General features: G+C 37.5%; 1 protein-coding gene across 3 annotated transcripts in view; it reads right to left on the reverse strand.

The window, feature by feature from the left end:
• Positions 1-19649, reverse strand: part of taok1b (TAO kinase 1b) — a 51196-nt gene that overhangs the window by 26027 nt on the left and 5520 nt on the right. For all 3 annotated transcript variants that reach the window (XR_015520704.1, XR_015520705.1, XM_087301901.1), the window contains exons 2-9: positions 7150-7397; positions 6995-7066; positions 4072-4173; positions 3925-3970; positions 3681-3777; positions 1048-1161; positions 879-970; positions 694-787 (exon numbers count right to left, since the gene is read on the reverse strand). Coding sequence is in view for 1 of the 3 variants with exons in the window: in XM_087301901.1 (XP_087158027.1) it covers positions 694-787; positions 879-970; positions 1048-1161; positions 3681-3777; positions 3925-3970; positions 4072-4173; positions 6995-7066; positions 7150-7281 (749 nt within the window). In the remaining 2 variants the exon portion in view is untranslated. The remainder of the gene's footprint in view (positions 1-693; positions 788-878; positions 971-1047; positions 1162-3680; positions 3778-3924; positions 3971-4071; positions 4174-6994; positions 7067-7149; positions 7398-19649) is intronic.

A 19649-nucleotide genomic window follows, 5' to 3' on the forward strand; every position in this document is an offset into this window, starting at 1 on the left:
AACTCCACTCATCTTGGTCTGCTAACATTACTGCTGCTGCAATCTGAACTCACGTGCGACAGCAGGTGGAACGTAACTCACATACAAACAGCTCAACTAATAAGAGAAAACGGACGTCATATCGTAATAAAATTGTCATAACGCCACGATGCATATTGTGACATTTTTGCATCGCAATAAATCGTACAACGATAAATCGTTACACCCCTACTGTCCACTAATGCCAAAAAAAAACTCAAAAATATAAAATATTTATATATTTTTAATATTAAATATTTATATACTCAATATTTCAACATATATCTTGATCATTTAGTATTTACTGCAAAATTCCATTAACATTTGTTTTAAGATGTGACCATTTCAACATATATTAGTTGCAAAGACAATTTTAAATGGTAAAAATTTGTAATCGCAGGATCCAAAAATATTGACCAACAGTTATTTTGATTTAGCAATAAGAAGACACTACAGAGAGACATCTGTGAATGTTTTTGAGGAATAATATAAACAGCCTCAAGTTTAAACTTATGAACTCTAATGTCATTTCTGCTACTGCTATTTAAATAAAGGGCTCCATCAAACTCCATTTCTAAATACTTCCATGGAAAAACTGTTCAAAAAGTGTATATGTGCTTTACAACCGAGACAAGATGTGTACTCCTGCTATTATGCATATGTTATAGGACTCACCATTCACTTGACTGTAGTGTGGGACTCTCATTCTGTGCTATATGGTATAAGGCACTCATCGCATTCATGTTAAACAGAGGAGGCTTCCTTTCAGCTGCAGTAAAAAAAGAAGCGAAAGTAAGACAGACTTTCACAGCATGAAAGATGCACAATTCAAATTGTGATGCACAGTAAATCTTCGTCACCTAGTTCTATGCAAGTGATCCCCAGAGACCAGATGTCCACCTTTCCATCATACTGTCCCTCGTCCATGGCTAAAATCACTTCAGGGGCCATCCTGAGAGATAAAACAGGAATGTTAGGAGTTCTGTGAGAAAAGGCAACATACTACACAGAGTTAATCAGTCTGCTCACCAATATGGTGTCCCCACAAAAGAGTTGGCCGGAGAGGCGATGGAGGCAGAACCGAAATCTGCTAGTTTGACTTGTCCAGGCTCGGTCAGCAGGATGTTCCCAGCTTTAATATCCCTGAGTAAAAACAAAAAAATAAAAACAAAGTCACATGCTGCGTCCCAAATGGCACACTATACACTATGCACTCATGCACTATGTACTTATGCACTTACACACTCAACAGGAAAGTATATGTATGTAGTGGCGTCTCAAATGGCACACTAATGTTTTTTTACTAAGCGGAAATTCAAACCGTTTCCCTGATGACGTTTGACGGTTGCCAAATCAGTGAAATAAACGACCGAATTATCAAATAATACCTGCCGTGAGTATTGCCGCATTCACCATCGGGAGGCACAATAATCACTCTCGTAGAAGAATTTTGTTCCCACCATCCAAAATAAATAAAGTTATTCAACATGTGCGTCCGATAGCTCCGCCTCTTCCGCTACGTAAGCAAACCTGTGGTCGTTGAGTGCGTGAAGTGTCCATCATTACACACTTCATTTTACCGGCTGAATGAGTGCATCATCCGGGAAATTAAAGTGCACTTATTATTTTTATAGTTTTCAGTGTGAACACACTACTTACACTATTTATACTACAAAATGGCGTAGAATAGTGCATAAGTATGCGATTTGGGACGCAGCTACACTCTTTGTGTACGCAGGGTTCCCACATCTTGGCTAACTTCAAATTCAAGAACCTTTCTAGGACTTTCCAAAGTTTCATATTTTAACATTGGGCTCAATAGAAATGTGCTCTATTATGGAGCCAGGCCTAGCGGATTTTGAAGAATTGCAGTTTCAGTTTCTTCTGTATTAGCTTCACGAGGGAGAGCGGGATGTTGCCGTTTGATTCAACAGAACAGAAATCAAACTGGTTTTGAAAAAAAATCAAGGTGAATGAATTAATGATGACAGGATTTGAATTTTGGGGTGAACTATTTGTCTAACATAGGATACACAAGTAAATAAATAGAGGATCAAATGTAGGTCAGAGTCAGCTGCAAATGACCCTTGAGTCCAACCTTTGGTTTTTATTAACATCCCCAATCTTACCTCTCTCAGTGCAACCTTAACCCTACAGCTAGGGCTGGGCGATTTTTCTGATTTTTTCGATTAATTTGAAATTTACGTTTTAAGACGATTTAATTTTGAATCAAATCGAGAAATCGCGATTTTTAAAAAATATATCTATTTCATACATTATAATGGCACCAATACGCTTTGGTTCACTCTCTGAATGAAGCAGGAAGCACACCAAAAGCGCCGCTCGGCGATGCACCGCACAGCACCACGTCATGGATTTTAGAATTCTAAACAGGTTTCTATACACACCGGCGCCGCTCAGCCACGATTCACGAAGCAGTTCTCATTTTAACCGGCCCACAGAGTGCCATCTGATTAGTTTCATGTTAAATATAATGCGAATGTGCGCGTTTGGTGTGTGATAGTTTAAACTGTCATGTCCGCACCGTGTCGCGGCACTTCTGGTGTGCGACGTGCTTGATTGCCTGTTAAAGCGTGAAGTCATGTAGGATTTTACTTGTTGCACGTCTGTGTGGATTGTCAAAACATTCCCTCATCAAGTCGATAAACTCGATCTCAACATGTATGAAGGACGTAAAAGCCTGCCATGTGAAAAACCGCGCTGATCTTTTGGTTTGAACACCAGTAGAAGTGAGGGACTGCAGCAGTGAAAATGAAAGTACCCGCCCCCATGACGTCATTTAGCAGACCTAGTTGAAAACCAGACAGATCAGGCAGCATAATACAGAGAGTGGAGCAAAGCGCATCAAATGATCGGTATTTAAAAGGGGGAAAATAGATTAAATATATTATTTTCTATTAGACACACTTCTGGTGCTTGTATTTGCTCCTGCTATACGTCCACAACTTCACACATTGGGTTAAATTAGGCTTTACAGATTCCATATTCAGTCCTTTTTCTTCCACTGTATCTTTTTAAGAAAAAGGCAGCAGCTTTACAACCTGTCATTTAATCAGAAGACAAAGTCAAAGCCGAGCTGACAGCCAATCTTTCCTAGGCTTAGCAAAACTTAGTAAAATACCTCTGTATTCCTGCAAGTGCAATATTTACACAAATATTTCTTATTCAAATCTTCAGCAACGCTATTTAACTTGTGAATTTGTTTTACATTTATTTACACCTTGACCGATTTTTGTATGACATGGCCATTAAAAATACAATGTTTCTTAACCAGATGGTTTTTCAATTTACTTTTAAAGAGAGTGTTACTTCAGTCATGTTGTTGTAATGTTTTGAGAAGACTAGTGACACAATAAAATAAAAAAATCGAAATCGTGAATCCGTCAAACTTTATAAAAAAACCTAGATTTTTTTTTTTGCTAAAAATCGCCCAGCCCTACCTACAGCTAAAACAATTCAGTCACAACATGCAGGAAACACTGTCAGAGCATTTTACAAGGTCTCCTAACACTTTGAGGAACCAGTGTCATGAAAATTCCTTGGTTCCAGGCAAACCGGTTCTTCATTTCCAACACTACTTAAAATGTACAAGCAACCACTTTGTAAGATCATCAGAGAAAAACAAAACAAAAAACACTAACCTGTGAATCATGTTGTGGGAATGAAGGTATGCAAGGCCCTGCAAAGCACCATGGGTAATTGCAGCAATCTCAATTTCCTGAAGGGGCTTCTTATGAACTAAGCACAAAAAAGCACAATTAATAACCTGACAATGATTTACAAATAGATTTATGCATTTGACCAATAAAACACTTGAAAAGGAAGCAGCAAAGGCCAAATTTTAGATAAAGTATTGATAATGAAGCCAAATGTTTGGTACTTTACCTTCAAGGAGGTCAGAGGCTGAGCCTAAACAGTACTCCATGACAAGCTGAAGAGGGAAAAACTACTTAATCATGATGTGCTTAACGGGTTACAGCAAATAGTGTGAGAGAGTACGAGAGATTGAGAAAAGAAAAGGACAGATCTTACCCATGCCGTGTGCTCCCGTAAGTAGCATCCTTTATACTCTATGCTGTTTGGGTGTTGTATTCTCTGCAGGAACTTCACTTCTTTAATGATATCCTGCCATTTCTAAGCAAAAAGAAGAGAGTAGATTCTTTGAATGGGTGCAGAAAAGATTTCAATGAGTTACAGTTTCCCTTCAGTTCTCTGTAGCCACTATTGACACGAGCAGAGTCACCATATCGACTTACTGGTACAGTTCCTGAAAAAGAAAGTCAGTGCTATAAGCTTCTGAAGGATTCTTTGCAGAGATTATGGCTAATCCGATTACTGCTAATCTGAAATTACAAAGGAAACGCTGCCACAAGCTAAAGTATGAATGGTGGAGGTGCTTCACTTCAATCGAAGGTGTTAGTCTTAAAGAGATTTCAGCTATTTAAATCTATTATACTGGCTGTATAATTGTTTGCAATAATGAAACAAATCTGATTACGAAACAAAATAAATATTATACGCAGCTGAGTTATATTTTTATGATCATCAGGGCTGCATTTATTAGATTAAAACTACAGTTAAATGTTAATATGTTTTTTTTTATCCATCTATATTCATAAGAATTAAAAATAATTGGTAAAATTACTATTTTACTGTTTAAATATTTTGTGTTGGATTCTTTAATGATAGAAATCCAAGTGTAAATATCATAATAAATGTCTTTACTTCCTTCATAAATTCTTTTCTAATTTCTTAATTTTATTACCTTTGAAATGACAAGTTCAAAACTTATGTCGCAAAGCATTTATCCAGAATGACAACAAGAATATAAATGTTACCTGAGCAGCAAATGAGCATATTAGACTGATTTCTGAAGAGCATGTGACTGAATAAGATGAAGAAATGCAGAAAATTCTTTTCATCTTGTAATCATGAATAAATTAAATTTTAAAAATGCTTTAAAATTTTATGTTACTGGATTTCGTTGATCAGATAAAAGCATAGACTGCAAAAAAAATATGGACGTAGTATCCGTGACGTCACCCATAGCTTTCTGAGCGCCAATAAAGCTACAAGTGGGCGTGGTCATTTTGTTTGTCTGTCATCACTCCGATCGAGGGTAACCAAAAAAAGCAGAGGCGGAGCATGAGCGGAGTTACAGAAGCCTGCTAGCATTTAGCTTGGACGGGCTTTTCTTTGGGAGAAATGCTTAATACTTCATTACCTGCGATTCATGTTCTGACTAGGGGTGTCACGATTTCGATTTTTTTTCGAAATCGATCTAAATTTATGCTTAATTTCGATTATCGAACCAAAAAATAGAATCGTTGATGCTGCCACGCCCCCATGTCACGTCAGCTTGGCTTGCCAAGCGGGAAAAAAACAGGCTTGTTGAAGTGCTTGTTAAACTGCAGAAGCAGGAGACCCGTCGACAGAACTTAAACCCTCTCCTCTTTTAATGAAGTCGCCAGTGTGTAAGCATTTTGGACTTCCAGTGAGTAATGTTGATAACGTTCGTGTTGTCGACAAAAAAAAACAACACAGTTTTGCAAGCTCTGCTATGTACGTATTACGTACGGTTCATCCGATAGACAACACCGGCATCGCGATCCTCCGCCTGCCCCCGTTGCTAATCCGCTCGCGAAAAGTACACACTCAGGCCCTGTTTACACTGTCTTTGTTTTTAAATGGCATTTTAGAACGACAACGATTTGACATCCACAGTGGCGTGTAGCATTTCTGATCAGCCCTCCTTCCTCTCTACCTCTGAAAATGCACATCACGTGACCACACAGACACAGACGCACACATAGCCATGCGCTCGAGACAGCAGGTCCAGGCAGTCAGAGGATGGCTTCAATCTTTCACTCACTTGAAAGTGACAAAGGTCACTTCAGCGAACACCTCAGATACTGTTGGCTGGTTCCTGTTGGTTGTGCGTCTTTTTTACCGACGCCATTATAACGACACAGATCACTGCCTATTCACGAGTCCCGCAGAAAAAGTGATTGACAGGTGGTAATAATGTGTGTATCTTGCCTTTATTTATTTACTGTATGGTTTGTTTATTGGTAAAACTAAGACCATGCATGTCAGGTAGTTTAAACGGTAGGCTACAAATGATTATTTGGTCATTAAATAATTAATTATTCATAATCGAAAATCGAATCGAATTGTGCCTTTAGAATCGAAAATGTAATCGAATCGAGGATTTGGAGGATCGTGACACCCTTAGTTCTGACCACATGGGCTTGGCTTTTTTTACATTATGTATCAATAGTGTTTACTCAAGTGTTTAGTCTTTTAAAAACACTGTTGTAATACATTGAGCCACAAAGCATTGTTCTTATGATGTTTTGTTCACAAGAAGAAAACATGACATACTTCTAAATACTTCAAATATAGTCTGTGTTATGAAATCCAGGGATAACACTATATGAAAACGTTTCAGATGACTGTTATAGAGCCCACAGCCAATCAATCTTTCAGATTCTGGAGTGCATTCAAGTTCTAAAGAAAATCATAAATGATAAATTATCTTAAAACAAATACATTTATAGAGATGGTGAGTATATAAGAATTGCACTCATCTGTAAAATGAAGGCCAGTTGAATAGTTTGTGAGCACAATTAAATGCACAGAGGATGTCATATTATCTGATAATTGTAAGAAATGATTCCAAAAGGCAACTGACTGTGTAAAGCCACATAAAACAAAACAAAAATACAAAATAAAAATACAAAATTTTGATGAATTGCAGTTTTTGTATTTTCCATATTAGCTTCACAGGGGAGAGCGGGATGTTGCCACTTGGATAAATATATATAAATCCTAGTTATCTGAACTTTTCAATTTTAAATAGTTATCTGTGCCCACTCTCAGGAAGAGAAAAGCTGATCCACAACCAAACTGCTTCATGACTGATGTCAGGTCTATGGAATGTAGGAAAACTGACCTCATTGGACTGTTTCCCACTGTACAACATCTTCTTGATGGCCACCACCTCTGAAGTCCGCACGTCCCGTGCCTGAGAAAAACACATAGCAGATCAATTACAACTTAATCGCATGCAGTAAAACGATGAATTCCAGATACATTTATAAAACATACAAAATACACTGCGCCAAAGCTGCCATGGCCGATCTCTCGGAGGTCTGAGAAGAGCTTCTCGGGGTCCTCCTTAAAGAAGAGATCAGCAATCTTGGGGTCCTTCAGGCACCCTGCCCGGCTGGTGGAGGGCATGCTGCGAGGCAGGGGACGCACCGCGCTCGCAGGGGACTATCTGGCCGTGCGACTGCGACACGTCAAGCCCCGCTGGTTACTCATCTGCCAGAGAGAGGCAGCGTTCACACAGAGACCTGCAGGAAAATGCAATCGTGAGTACGTTTACATGGACATTAGTGATCCGATTTTAATACGATTAGTACAACACTCTGATTAAAGGTCCTTTCACACTTGGTTCAACTGCCTGAACCGTACCCAAGTTCGATTGTCACCCTTTGCCACCTTCTTGGTTGGTTTGTGTTCACACTGTCTTTTTCTTCTGAACCTCGATACGCTTGCGTCATCAAGCTGCTGTTGTGTGTACGCCTGTTGCTAGGTGACGGCCACGAAAGCAAAGCGCCAAAATGGAAAGACTCTTTTTTTTAATCTTTTGTATTGTGCGATTTTTGATGCACTGATTATTGGCCTGTTTAGGAGGTAACATGGGTACAGAACAGGCATCTGATATTATATATACAACAAACAAATCCCTAAAGCTATGTGTGGTCAATCACAACCTCTTATCACTCTTGTAGAGACTGCATTAGTCATAGCATACATGGGTAAACAACAGATTTAGCTCTTAGCTCAAAAAGTATTCCTCAGACATGTGATACTGAGAAAGAATCTTGAGTCACAAGACAGGCCATGGAGGGTGACAGTCTAACGCCTTACGCCTTGAAAGACTGAGATTTTCTATCGTTTTTTTCCTCAAAGGATGTTGTGAGGATCAGCGTTTGGGGCCATTTCTAATTGAAGTTCACTGCTTTTCTAACATAACATTTTTTATAAAAGGTTATATAAACAGAGCTGCACAATTAATCGTTAAAAGATCGCGATCTCGATTCGACCCCCTTGACGATCTTAATCCAGCATTTCTACGATTCTGCTTATTATATTTTCAAGTGCAGGAGAGAAAAAAAGGCGGCTGCACGAGTCTTTTCATTGTTTCACATATGTTCCTCAGTGACACTGACACCTCCAAATGATGTTGAATGAGTCACAATGTATTTATAAGGTATAATTCACCTAAAAATGTCATTTTTGGCTTCATATAATGATGTTTTAGCGGCCAGGAAATCACACGTGATGTGAGCTGCTGACCGTGAGCTGTTATCACAGAGAGGGTGCGCGCGCGCTCTACTTAATGATAGACGCATGCGCATCTACTTTAGTGAATAGAAACCTGCATATGTTGCGAGTAACAGGTAATACAGTTGTAAATAATTTTCAGTTTGTGGCACAGAGTGATCGTTTGGGAGCCGCGCGCGAAGTATGAACAAGCACTTAGCAGTCAAAATGAAACTGAAAGTATGCACTTCATTTAAATGATCATATCGCATTTTAGAGTTATCATTAGGACAAGCATTTGATCTGTTTTTTCTTTCATAGCGAACCCACAGTTGTGCATGAAAATAAATGTTTACAGTGTCAGTATAACTACTCTAGCCTATATATTGTTGAATATAATCTGATAATGGCAAATGTCTGATTTTACCAGTGAATAAAATTGTCTAAAATGACAGATTGCAAGCATATATCTCAAACATAATAATTCAACATCAGAATTATAAGTAAAATAGAATTATTTATAGAAACCAGTAGAATTAAACATTATTTTATTGATGTTGTGCCATATGTTTGTTTTTACCATACTTTTATTTTACATATACAGAATCCGAGAATCGTAAGAAAATCGTGTTCTTTATTTTAAGCAAAAAAAAAATTGCGATTCTCATTTTAGCTCTATATAAACATATGGTTTACCTTTTAATTTGGGGTTGTGTGCACTTAGTTTAATGTTGTAAATTAAATTAATTATTTAAAACCTTCACAAATCAATTTTAAATATTAATGAACAACAAAACACGGTAATTGCTTGTCTAATAAGATGCACATAAGTGAAAAAATATATATTTATTGCATCATTTATTATGATGAAAAATTATTGTCAACAATTAAAAACATTTAGAAATTTATTATACAATGTGAACATCTTAATCTAACTTTTATTAGGACGGTTTGTTGTGAATGTCGTTTATATGTTATTCTTCAGTAGGCCAATATTTCATTCATTCATTCATTTTCTTTTCAGCTTAGTCCCTTTATTAATCTGGGGTCGACAGCGGAATGAAGTACCAACTTATCCACCATATATTTTACGCAGCAGATGGCTTTCCAGCAGCAACCTATCACTGGGAAACATCCATACACACTTGCACTCACACACTATACTATAGTCTTTGGACTTGTGGGGGAAAATCGGAGCACGCAGAAGAAACCCACGCAAACAAGGGGAGAACATGCAAACTCCACACAAAAATGTCAACTGACCCAGCCGAAGCTAGAACCAGCGACCTTCTTGCTGCGAGGCGAACGTCCTTCCCACTGCGCCACCGCGTCGCTGCCAATATTTCAGTATAGATTTACTGTGACCGTGGAACAATAATCAGATTTATGAAGTAATTCTTAGCAGCTCTGCAGATGAATTTTAAACGTTCCTGCCCTTATATTGAGTTTGAATTTGTTTGGTAGAAACCTTACGATTAATTGATGTACTTATTAGCTAATTGTAAAAGATCTTAACATTATTATGGACACAAATGACAATAATTCAAGTCAGTAAATTATTATTATGTGAAATATTATTTAATAATAGAAAAGTCTTAAAGAGCCCCTATTATGGGTTTTTGAAAATGACCTTCCATGCAGTGTGCAACACAGCTTTAAGTGAATGAAACATCCAGCTGATGTTTAAATCTGAAAGTGCACTGCGTTTAAAATGCCAAATGTTTAATAAAAGATTCGACTCAGAGTCGTTTAAATGATTTGTTGTTCATTCCAATCTTTTGCCTATTCGTATCACACAAAACAATACCAAATATGAAGTGCCAGATCTGGTAAAACGTGATCGAGCCTTTCCCTTAAAGTGCTAACAGAATGCGTGTGTGTCTGTGGGACTGATTATGACTCAAGATGAGTGAACATTTTGGTGATCAATACAATAACCTACCCTGCAATGGGGGATTTGTTGGCCGTTTTTTTAAGCAAGGATCAGAAAAGACCATTGACATATGGGACTTTGTCAGAGCTTTACAGGAACTTTATCAGTACACTGTTCATGGACTAGTTTCTTTCTCCATTTCACAAGTGCAAGTGCCATGAAAATGGTTGCCTCCTTGATTTCTCTAACTTGCAAAATGTGTATTTAATTGTGTTTTGCTACTTGTAACTGATCTACGCGGCTTGTATTACATCTGGTTAAATCTTTATATTCTCATATTGCATCTAAAGATACGTTGAAAACATGCTGCGTGCCGCTTTCTTTACAGATTTAAATGCGTTTGTGAGCTCGCGATCCTCTGCCATTTATTGTAGCTATGGCCGCCATCAGCTGTTCTTACACACATGTAGTGGTCAAGTTTTAAAATAGTTTAGCTTTTGCCACTGTGTAGAATAATACTGAATGTGTGTCAGTAGCTATGTTTTTATCCAAAAATGCGAATTAACTTTATGCGCAAAACAGGACGTGTGAATAAAGCAGCGTTTCCATTCAACGAGTCAAATCAAACAAAATCAATATCAACAGTATTAACGGAATTTGCTGAGTAAATCTTTTGTTCATTTATTAAATGACTTGCAACTTAGAAGGCAATCCTGACATGCAGTGAACGCAAGGTTGCTTTTGAAGGTGTTAGACACGGAGCACAGATGCTCTTGACTCTGGAGGTCATCAATAATGTACTAACACTAATATTGAAACAGTTAAGATGTTTTAGAATGACCAAAACAACATTTCGGATGTTTTACAGTGAGCTCAGCCCGCTGGTTTGTCCATTCACACACATTTTAATCACCACATGATCATTTATAACAAAATCACATGACCTCTTATAATGCGTATACTGGAATTTGCTCGGTAAACGTGTTTGCATCGCAGTTTATGCACATCTTTTCTTATTGAATAAAAAAAGTTTATCCTACTCGGTTATGCACATGTTTTTTATGCGCATTGTCAAAATTTATGCACATCTTGGCATTTCCAAAATGCACATAAAAATTGGTGAATGGAAACATAGCAATTGTTGTTACTTATGGTTAAGAATAGAGCAATATGCTGGTGTTTAACTGCATTGCTTTAATGCACTGCATTGGGCTCACACATATACTCTGCACTCTGGCTACTTCAACAATGGTGACAAGCCGTGGTGGGCGTTTCTCTCTGTTTCGCGCTAAATGCAGTCAATCAATTTTAACAGATTGGATCATTGGACCAATCAGCGCAGATAAGCATCGGGCTAACAGGTCAAATGGCAGTCGTTGGGATGATTAAATAAAAATTAATGCATATTATATGAAAATGAAAGTGTTTTTTGATCTTGCATGTTGGAGCATGTTGTTGGAGACCCCCAAAACCAAAATATGACCTTTTTAATAGGGGTGTCAAAATTAATTGTTTCTTCGGTGCACCGCGATGCAGACGCAGACAATTTGGTATCGGTTCAGTAATAATCATAACCGCTAATTTTGTACTGACGTCATTTATCTCCTACAGTATGCGCTCTGTCACGAGGGATATGAGTACGAGTATTTACAACACTCAGCCAACTCAGGGCCGGCCCGTGGCATAGGTACCATAGGCAAATGCTAAGGGCGCTGTATATCCAGGTGGGCGCCAGAAATGAGCCCGGTTCAGTTGGTTTTGTTTTCGATATTCCTGACACACATTCAGTTATAGACGGCAATAACTCAAAAACCTCTTACCCTAAAAAGATCTAAAGTCTGTTTCCTACAAAAAGACAAAGCTGGTTATGTTTCACAGTTGTCTTTCTTTTTTTTCCGCTCAACATTACGAGCACTGCTCCGTTTAAGCCCTCGCAATATGTGTTTAGCCGGGAGAGCTCGCGCTGAGAGGAGCTCTCAGTAAGGGACCGTCGGAAAAGTGCTTTGTTTTTTCGTTTTTCTGCTCTGCTCAGCGCGAGCTCTCCCTGTTGCGAGGGCTTAAGTGTGTGTGTGTGTTTGTTTGTTTGTTTGGTGCTGTCTATGTTTGTGTATGTGTTTGAATGAGAGACAGTGTGGTGCTGTGTGTTTGTGTGTTTATACAGACAGCTTGTTATAGTCTCCCCCCTAAAATATAACACTGTATATGGAAAGCATCGTCAAAGCGCCGTGATGCACCGAGATATCGAATTGAACCGAATTGAAGGCATGATAATCTTAACCGAACCGAACTGTGAGACCAGTATAGGTTCACACCTCTACTTTTTAATGCATAATAGGGGCTCTTTAAAAGAAAATTCCAGTGTCTAATCTTTACTTTGATAGTACCAACGTGTTTTTTGAGAGAGAAATACATTTCACCTCTAAATATGGCAAAATACACGCAAAATATCAAGGTTATCAAGTACAGCATACATCTTTTTTTTTTTTCTTTTTTTTTATAATCAGACTAACAAGCCCCAATGAACACAATGTTGCCACTCAGGGCTGAGTAAGCTTAATTAACGATCTTGAGATCATTGATTGATGTGGCTGCCGGCTAATTAAAAATATATAACAATTAAAAATGCATTCAGTAGTATCAAACACTTTGGTCTATTCCACACAGATAATGTGTAGCCTCTGAGAAAAATTGCTGAATAACTCAATAATGACGCTCCTCTGGGACCAAGCAGAAAATAGCTCGGCGTTCTTCAGATTTACACTGATTACCATATTCAATTTAACTTCAGAAAACTGCACACTAATTATTATTACAAGTTTTATCTTCTATACCAAACTGTGATTAGAGTAATACACTTCAGAAGAGATCTCAATAGAAATTCAAATGACACTACACGGTCATAAACAGCAGTACTTTAAAAATATATATATATAAAACGCATTGGTTTGCATTGTGGGTAGCAGGAAACTAAGTACATTTAGTAAAGCACAGCACTGCCATTCAAGGAAACAGATGTTAATATTAACTGTAATTAACTAGCAGTCAATATCATTTACTTAAAAGGGGTCAATGATAAGGATTTTTTTTACTGGTCAGGCAAATGGTAAAGATTTTTACATGCCTGCCAAATGGTTTTCAGTCCTCACCACATAAAACAAGCTACTTTTTTAGGAACAAGTTTAAAATAGTGTCAATAACTAATAATAACGAACTATACTGAACTGATCAACTGTAATAAATGCTGTAGCATACTTTAGTCTTTATAGTAAGCTATGGTGTAGAATGTTTTTATATGTGCTTTTTCATGTGGATCATGGGAGATTTTTGATAGTAATTCCATTACATTCAAAACTATCATGTTTTCAGAGTATTTCTGGCATTGAGTGAAAATTTCTTTGATCGATTATTGCAAATTTGTTCAAAAAATGGTGAAAAGTAATTCAGCTACCGCTTACACAAAGACACATTTTTATGTCAAGCTCTTAAAAGCAGCAGGACTTTGGCTGTACAAGCATCGATTTTTGTTGACTTTATTACAAAGAGAACTGAGCACATCAGTTATGTTTTCACACATTCTAGTAGGGCTGCACAATTTATCGTTTCAGCATCGATATCGCGATGTGATCATTCGCAGTAGTCACATTGTGAGCATACGCAATGTTGAGTCTGGATTATAACATATCATTTTGCAAGTGTTTTTTAAACCCTGTGACTGTGTGAGGGTTTTAAAATGTATTCAGGCATGAGAAAATGTACCGTTTGTAACTTTGAAAAAAATGATCATTCATTTTATTAAATTGTTTATACAACGAAGACTATGCAGTATTATTTAACATTTGATTATTCAAAGACTCTTTACCTTCGACTCTTCAGAAAACAAAGACTTTTGTTTCGGAACCTGGCACAGTTGGCACGGTACATTAGGCATATGTGAATCCTGCAATCACGCTCTGATCCGTGCAAAATCAATCGGGATCGCCAGAATAAGGTGGTGTCGGCTCGATTAAAATGAACTCTGGAACGATTGTAGTGAGAAATCAAAACGACGATGTAACGGGCAGGATGATTCCTACCGGTAAATGTGCCTTTCATGTAAAATGCAAAAGTGAAAGCATGCCGAATTATAACCGAGAGCTGTTTATCAGTTAGGAAAATTGAACTGCAGTCTTGGTTTATCTGTTATTTCTTTCTATAATGTAAAGCCCATAATGCATAATTCTAGCCAATGGTTATGTATAAGAAAGTTTAACCGCTCTGATTTACATTTGGTGATTATGTCTGTGGTAGGGGTGTAACGATTTATCGTTGTACGATTTATTGCGATGCAAAAATGTCACAATATGCATCGTGGCGTTATGACGATTTGATTACGATATGACGTCCGTTTTCTCTTATTAGTTGAGCTGTTTGTATGTGAGTTACGTTCCACCTGCTGTCGCACGTGAGTTCAGATTGCAGCAGCAGTAATATTAGCAGACCAAGATGAGTGGAGCTGAAATAGAGGATGGCCCATCCTCTCAAAATCAGACATCTGGCAACATTTTGGTTGTACAGTCATTGCTTTAGACTCGTCCGCTTTTTGACACGCATACTGGGTCAAACATAGCCGAAGTTTTAAAGTCTTCACAGTGATTTACATACTTTGCACAGCGACAGGGATACCTTCTAATGGTGTTGAAAGAGTCACATACTGTATTTATAAGGTACAATTCACCCTAAAATATCATTCTGTCTTCATATAATGATGTATTGGCGGCCGCAAAATCACACATGACGTGAGCTGACCGTGAGCTGTTACTACATAGGGCATATGATAGACGCGCGGGTATGGCAAGCCGTTTTAGCATTTAAACCTTTGTTCTGACTATCCATAAATATATTTAGAGTTATCTCTAATTATATTTTGACTAGTCATAATTATAATTCGACTAGTCAGAATGACAATTAGAGATATCTGCAATTACAATTGTACTAGTATGAAATCAGATTGGAGATATCTGTAAATATATTATGACTAGTCATATTCCTCCATTGACTTCCATTGAAAAATATTTGCAGATATCTTTAAATGAGTTTTGACTAGTCACAATTGTAATTAGAGATATCTCTAAATGAATTTAATTAAACATGAATTAAATAAATTTATGGATAGTCAGAACAAAGGTTTAAATGCTAAAATGGCTTGCGATACGTGCGCGTCTGCTTCAGTGAACAGAACCTGCAGGTTGTGACGAACAGGTAAAGTAGTAAACAACATTCAGTTTGTGGAACAGAGTTATCGTTCAGGAGCCGCGTGGGAAGTATGAACAGCAGTGGAAATGAAACCGAAAACGTACACATTATTTAAACAATCAGATCATTTTAGAGTTATGATTACGACGAGCATTAACCCTTTTGAGTACAGAGGTACACAAAAATGCACGTCAACATGATACACTTGATAGCGCCGACATCAGCGACACCGAAGAAATAGTAAACCTGCCTAAACTGCTGAAAAGAGTCACGACTGTCCTGTGTAATGAAAAGCTGCCACCCTGTCACTCATCATGCCCAACTTGAAGACAGCCATCCATAAAAACCTCTCAGACAGATACACATCAGTTCAGGATTATTTTATAGAACTGCTGATTACCTGGAAATGTGGATTTTTTCTGCATACACAAAAACGCAAGTGACCAAGCAAAGCCTTAAGCTCTTACTGTTAAATTCAATTGAATAGAAAGCTTTTTTTTTTTTTTTGCACCTTTACTTAAACTGTTCCTTAATTTTGTCTCTGTCATTTTAATAATATTTTTTAAGAAGTTTTTAAATTGTTTTATTTTCCAGAGACAGGCCTGTTTAATATATTTTCTAAAAGAAGGTTCAGTTTAACAAGTTGAAACAAAAGAAATACATAAAAAATAGTTTACTTGGTAAAATTTGCATTTCAGTTAAATTTTCAATTATTATTCCAAATATCGTGATACATATCGAATCGTGAACGATATATCGTGATACACATCGTATCGTGAGCTGAGTGTATCGTTACACCCCTAGTATTTAGATATAGCCATTTCTGAAACGAAACAAAAAAAAAGTTGATTATTTGGCATTCCTGTGTGTACCATTGGCATTTTAACCATCCATCGTATAGCTACATGACTACACTGTTTCCTTTAAAGGTCCCCTGAAATTACAATAAAGCTTTTCAGTAACAATATTGTTAGTTTTTAGGATTTCTATAAGCTAGTAGTGTGCTCCAACTATATTTTCTCAGCACATCCTCTGACCAATAAATCTCTAGTATCTGACAAAAAAAATGCATATCTCAAAGCACTTCATGCAATTTAAGGAATAGTTTTTTTATTACAACATCATGTATGAGAAATGTGGTAGAAGCATAACACACTTATCATACCAAAATGACTACTAATAGAAGCATGTCACTACTATCACAATAAGAAGCATAACAGAAAATCTTTCCTAATAATTTTACCCTTTGTGATAAATGTACCATCAAAGAGTATGACGGTCATAGTCATTTAGTAAAGAATGTCTTCTGAAGGTATCACATTTTCTTGTTGTTATTATTTGCAGACGTATTTATCATGGAATAGTATTATGACGATAATGAAATAAGCTAGAAAAAATATAAAAAGTTTAGGAACAATAACACAAAAATACTTTGTGTAATGCTTTATCGCAAATGTTCAGAGTAAATAAATGCTGATTAAGCAAAAATAATGATAAAGTACGACATATTAAATAGGCACATGGTTTCTGCTACATTCTTCAGTGGCCGAGCACCACACCAAAATTCATCCCATCACAGCTACATTTCAGCATCTCATTCAAACAATTCAGTTGTGTTTTTAATAGTGGGTTATAATCGCACCAAAACGTATTAAAAGGTAAGTGAATTATAACAGCGCAAACTTTTCTGTAACCGTAGTAGTGCTGTGCGGCATTTGTTTAACCCTTTAAGGTTATGTGTTGATTGACTGACTGACAGGTGATGCGTGAGGCCAGCAAACTTTTAAGGGACTGTTTCATATAGATTTATTAGGGTGCTTTCACACCTGGTTCATTTGCCTGGACCATACCCTAGTTCGATTGTCTCCCCCTGCCACCTCCTTGGTTGGTTTGTGTTCACACTGTCTTTTTTCCTTCTGAACCACGGTACGCTTGCGTCATCGAGCTGCTGTTTTGTTTACGGTTGTTGCTAGGTGACGGTCACGAAAGCAAGCGCCGAAATGAAAAGACATCCACACATCGCGGTCATTCTGCTTTAACTGAAGCTTTTGGTTTGGGACATACAGAAAGCGACTCGCGTCCATCTGCCACAAAAATGTTATAAACATTCAGAACATTACACAGTGTCTGCAGAAGCTGTTTTTGGAGGAGAAAAGCAGACATCACTGTCACTGTGCATCACTGTGTTTGCCCTGGCTCAGCGCGCGTCACCAAGGTACGAAAGGTGACACACACACAAACACGAACGAATGTTATGAAAACGATAGTTTGTTGTACAGTTGGCGGTTCACTTCCGTGATTTGGTACGATTGCATTCACATCAGAAGTGAACCGTACCAGAGTTCGCATGAACCGTACCCCAGACCACCTCTTTCAGGCGGACTCGGGTACGGTTCACGGGTGCGCACCCAAGTTCAGAAGACACGTTCACACTAGCTAAACGTACCGTACTATGACGTCAAATGAACCCGAGTGCGGACCAAAAGTGCTAGTGTGAAAGCACCCTTAATCATTCTTACTAGTTAATAAAGGCAAACTGTCGTAGATTATTAAAGGCACAAACCCCTCCCTGCACGACAGCTGCACATTTAGCAAACCTCATAATACCTGCAGCACGAGGACTTTATGATTGTTTATGAGCGTCAAAAGTGCATATCAAACAAATAAAACAAACTAAAGAAATCTCCACTGTGCTGAGCGAGAGCGCTTATTACTGAAAAGCGCATCATTAATGACGCATGTGTGCTCAGGCATGAATGCAATGTGAGTGCAGGCTGTCAGGGGAGATGGGAGGGGGGGACAAGCGTGCTTCGGCCCGATTCAAAGCAACTGTACATAGTGCGAGTACGCCCTAACGATAGAATTGCTTAGTTGTTTAAACTCAAAATAGGCACAAGGTGCTAGCCACTTTGCTATCAGTTCACAAAAAGGGGTGTGGGGAGTCTATGGTTTGCTTGAAGGTGGGCACAAATAAAGAAGTAGCTGATTACATAAACTGTTGACAAACAGGTCAGTTATGGCACATAAATACAAGAAAAACAAACTACACGATTTATTTTTAAATTGTCTGAGCTGGCAGACACAAGAAACTTAACTAAATACAAAAACAAAAACAATCTTTCCAAGATGAAATTTTCACTTATGAACATTTATGACCAATAAGATCAATGGTTCACCTCAAGAATAGAAATTTCATAATTTCATAATAATTTCATAAATAAAAGTGGGTTATCAAGGCAGTCAGGCCTGTGTTTAGTATTTTAATGAGAAAAAAGCACATCTTGATGAAATATTTAAGTTAAAATCTCGACAGGGAAAATGTTGAAATAAGTGAAGTCAGTGCAGCAAGAAGAAAAACTTTGAGTAATGGTGGAGTTTGTGTATTAAGAATATTACCCAGGGCATCAAGATGGTGCAGTGAGGAGCACGATTGCCTCACAGCACGAAGGTCACTGGTTTCAGCCTCTGCTGGGTCAGATGGCATTTCTGTGTGGAGTTTATATGTTCTCCCCGTGTTTGCATGAGTTTTCTCCGGGTGCTCCGGTTTCCCCCCACAGTCCAAAGACATGAGCTATAGGTAAATTGGGTAAGCTAAATTGACCGTAGAGTATGTGTGTGAATGAGTGTGTATGGTTGCAGCTGGAAGGACATAGGTTGCGTAAAACATACGCTGGCTAAGTTGGCGGTTCAATCTGCTGTGGCAACCCCTGATTATTAAAGGGACTAAGGCAAAAAAAAAAAAAAATGAATGAAAGAATATTACCTATGACTAAGCCCACACGGAATCTGCGGGCACAGAAAGATTTCCACAGATTTTTAGCCCATCATCGAGTCTATATATTTACTTGTGTAAAATGTAAATGTGTAAAAATGTATATTATTGTTTCATTTTTTAAATAATTTCAGTAATATTATTAACAAACATGAAAATGCATATGATTTACAATACCATTTATAAAGTAATATTTTCTGCCTTTTGGTAGATATATTATGATAGACTTGCTTTATTTACCAAATAAGTGGCTCTGATTGGATTTGCACTGCAAACATTCAATAAAAGTTAAAAAGATATAATTTTTTATTTCATATTTAATTTTTTTGTAATGATGCTCTTAAAAAAAAATATATATATATATATATATATATATATATATATATATATATATATATA

The sequence above is a fragment of the Danio rerio genome, chromosome 21 (genome assembly GCF_052040795.2).
Source record: "Danio rerio strain M-AB ecotype USA chromosome 21, GRCz13ab, whole genome shotgun sequence".
Lineage (NCBI taxonomy): Eukaryota > Metazoa > Chordata > Actinopteri > Cypriniformes > Danionidae > Danio > Danio rerio.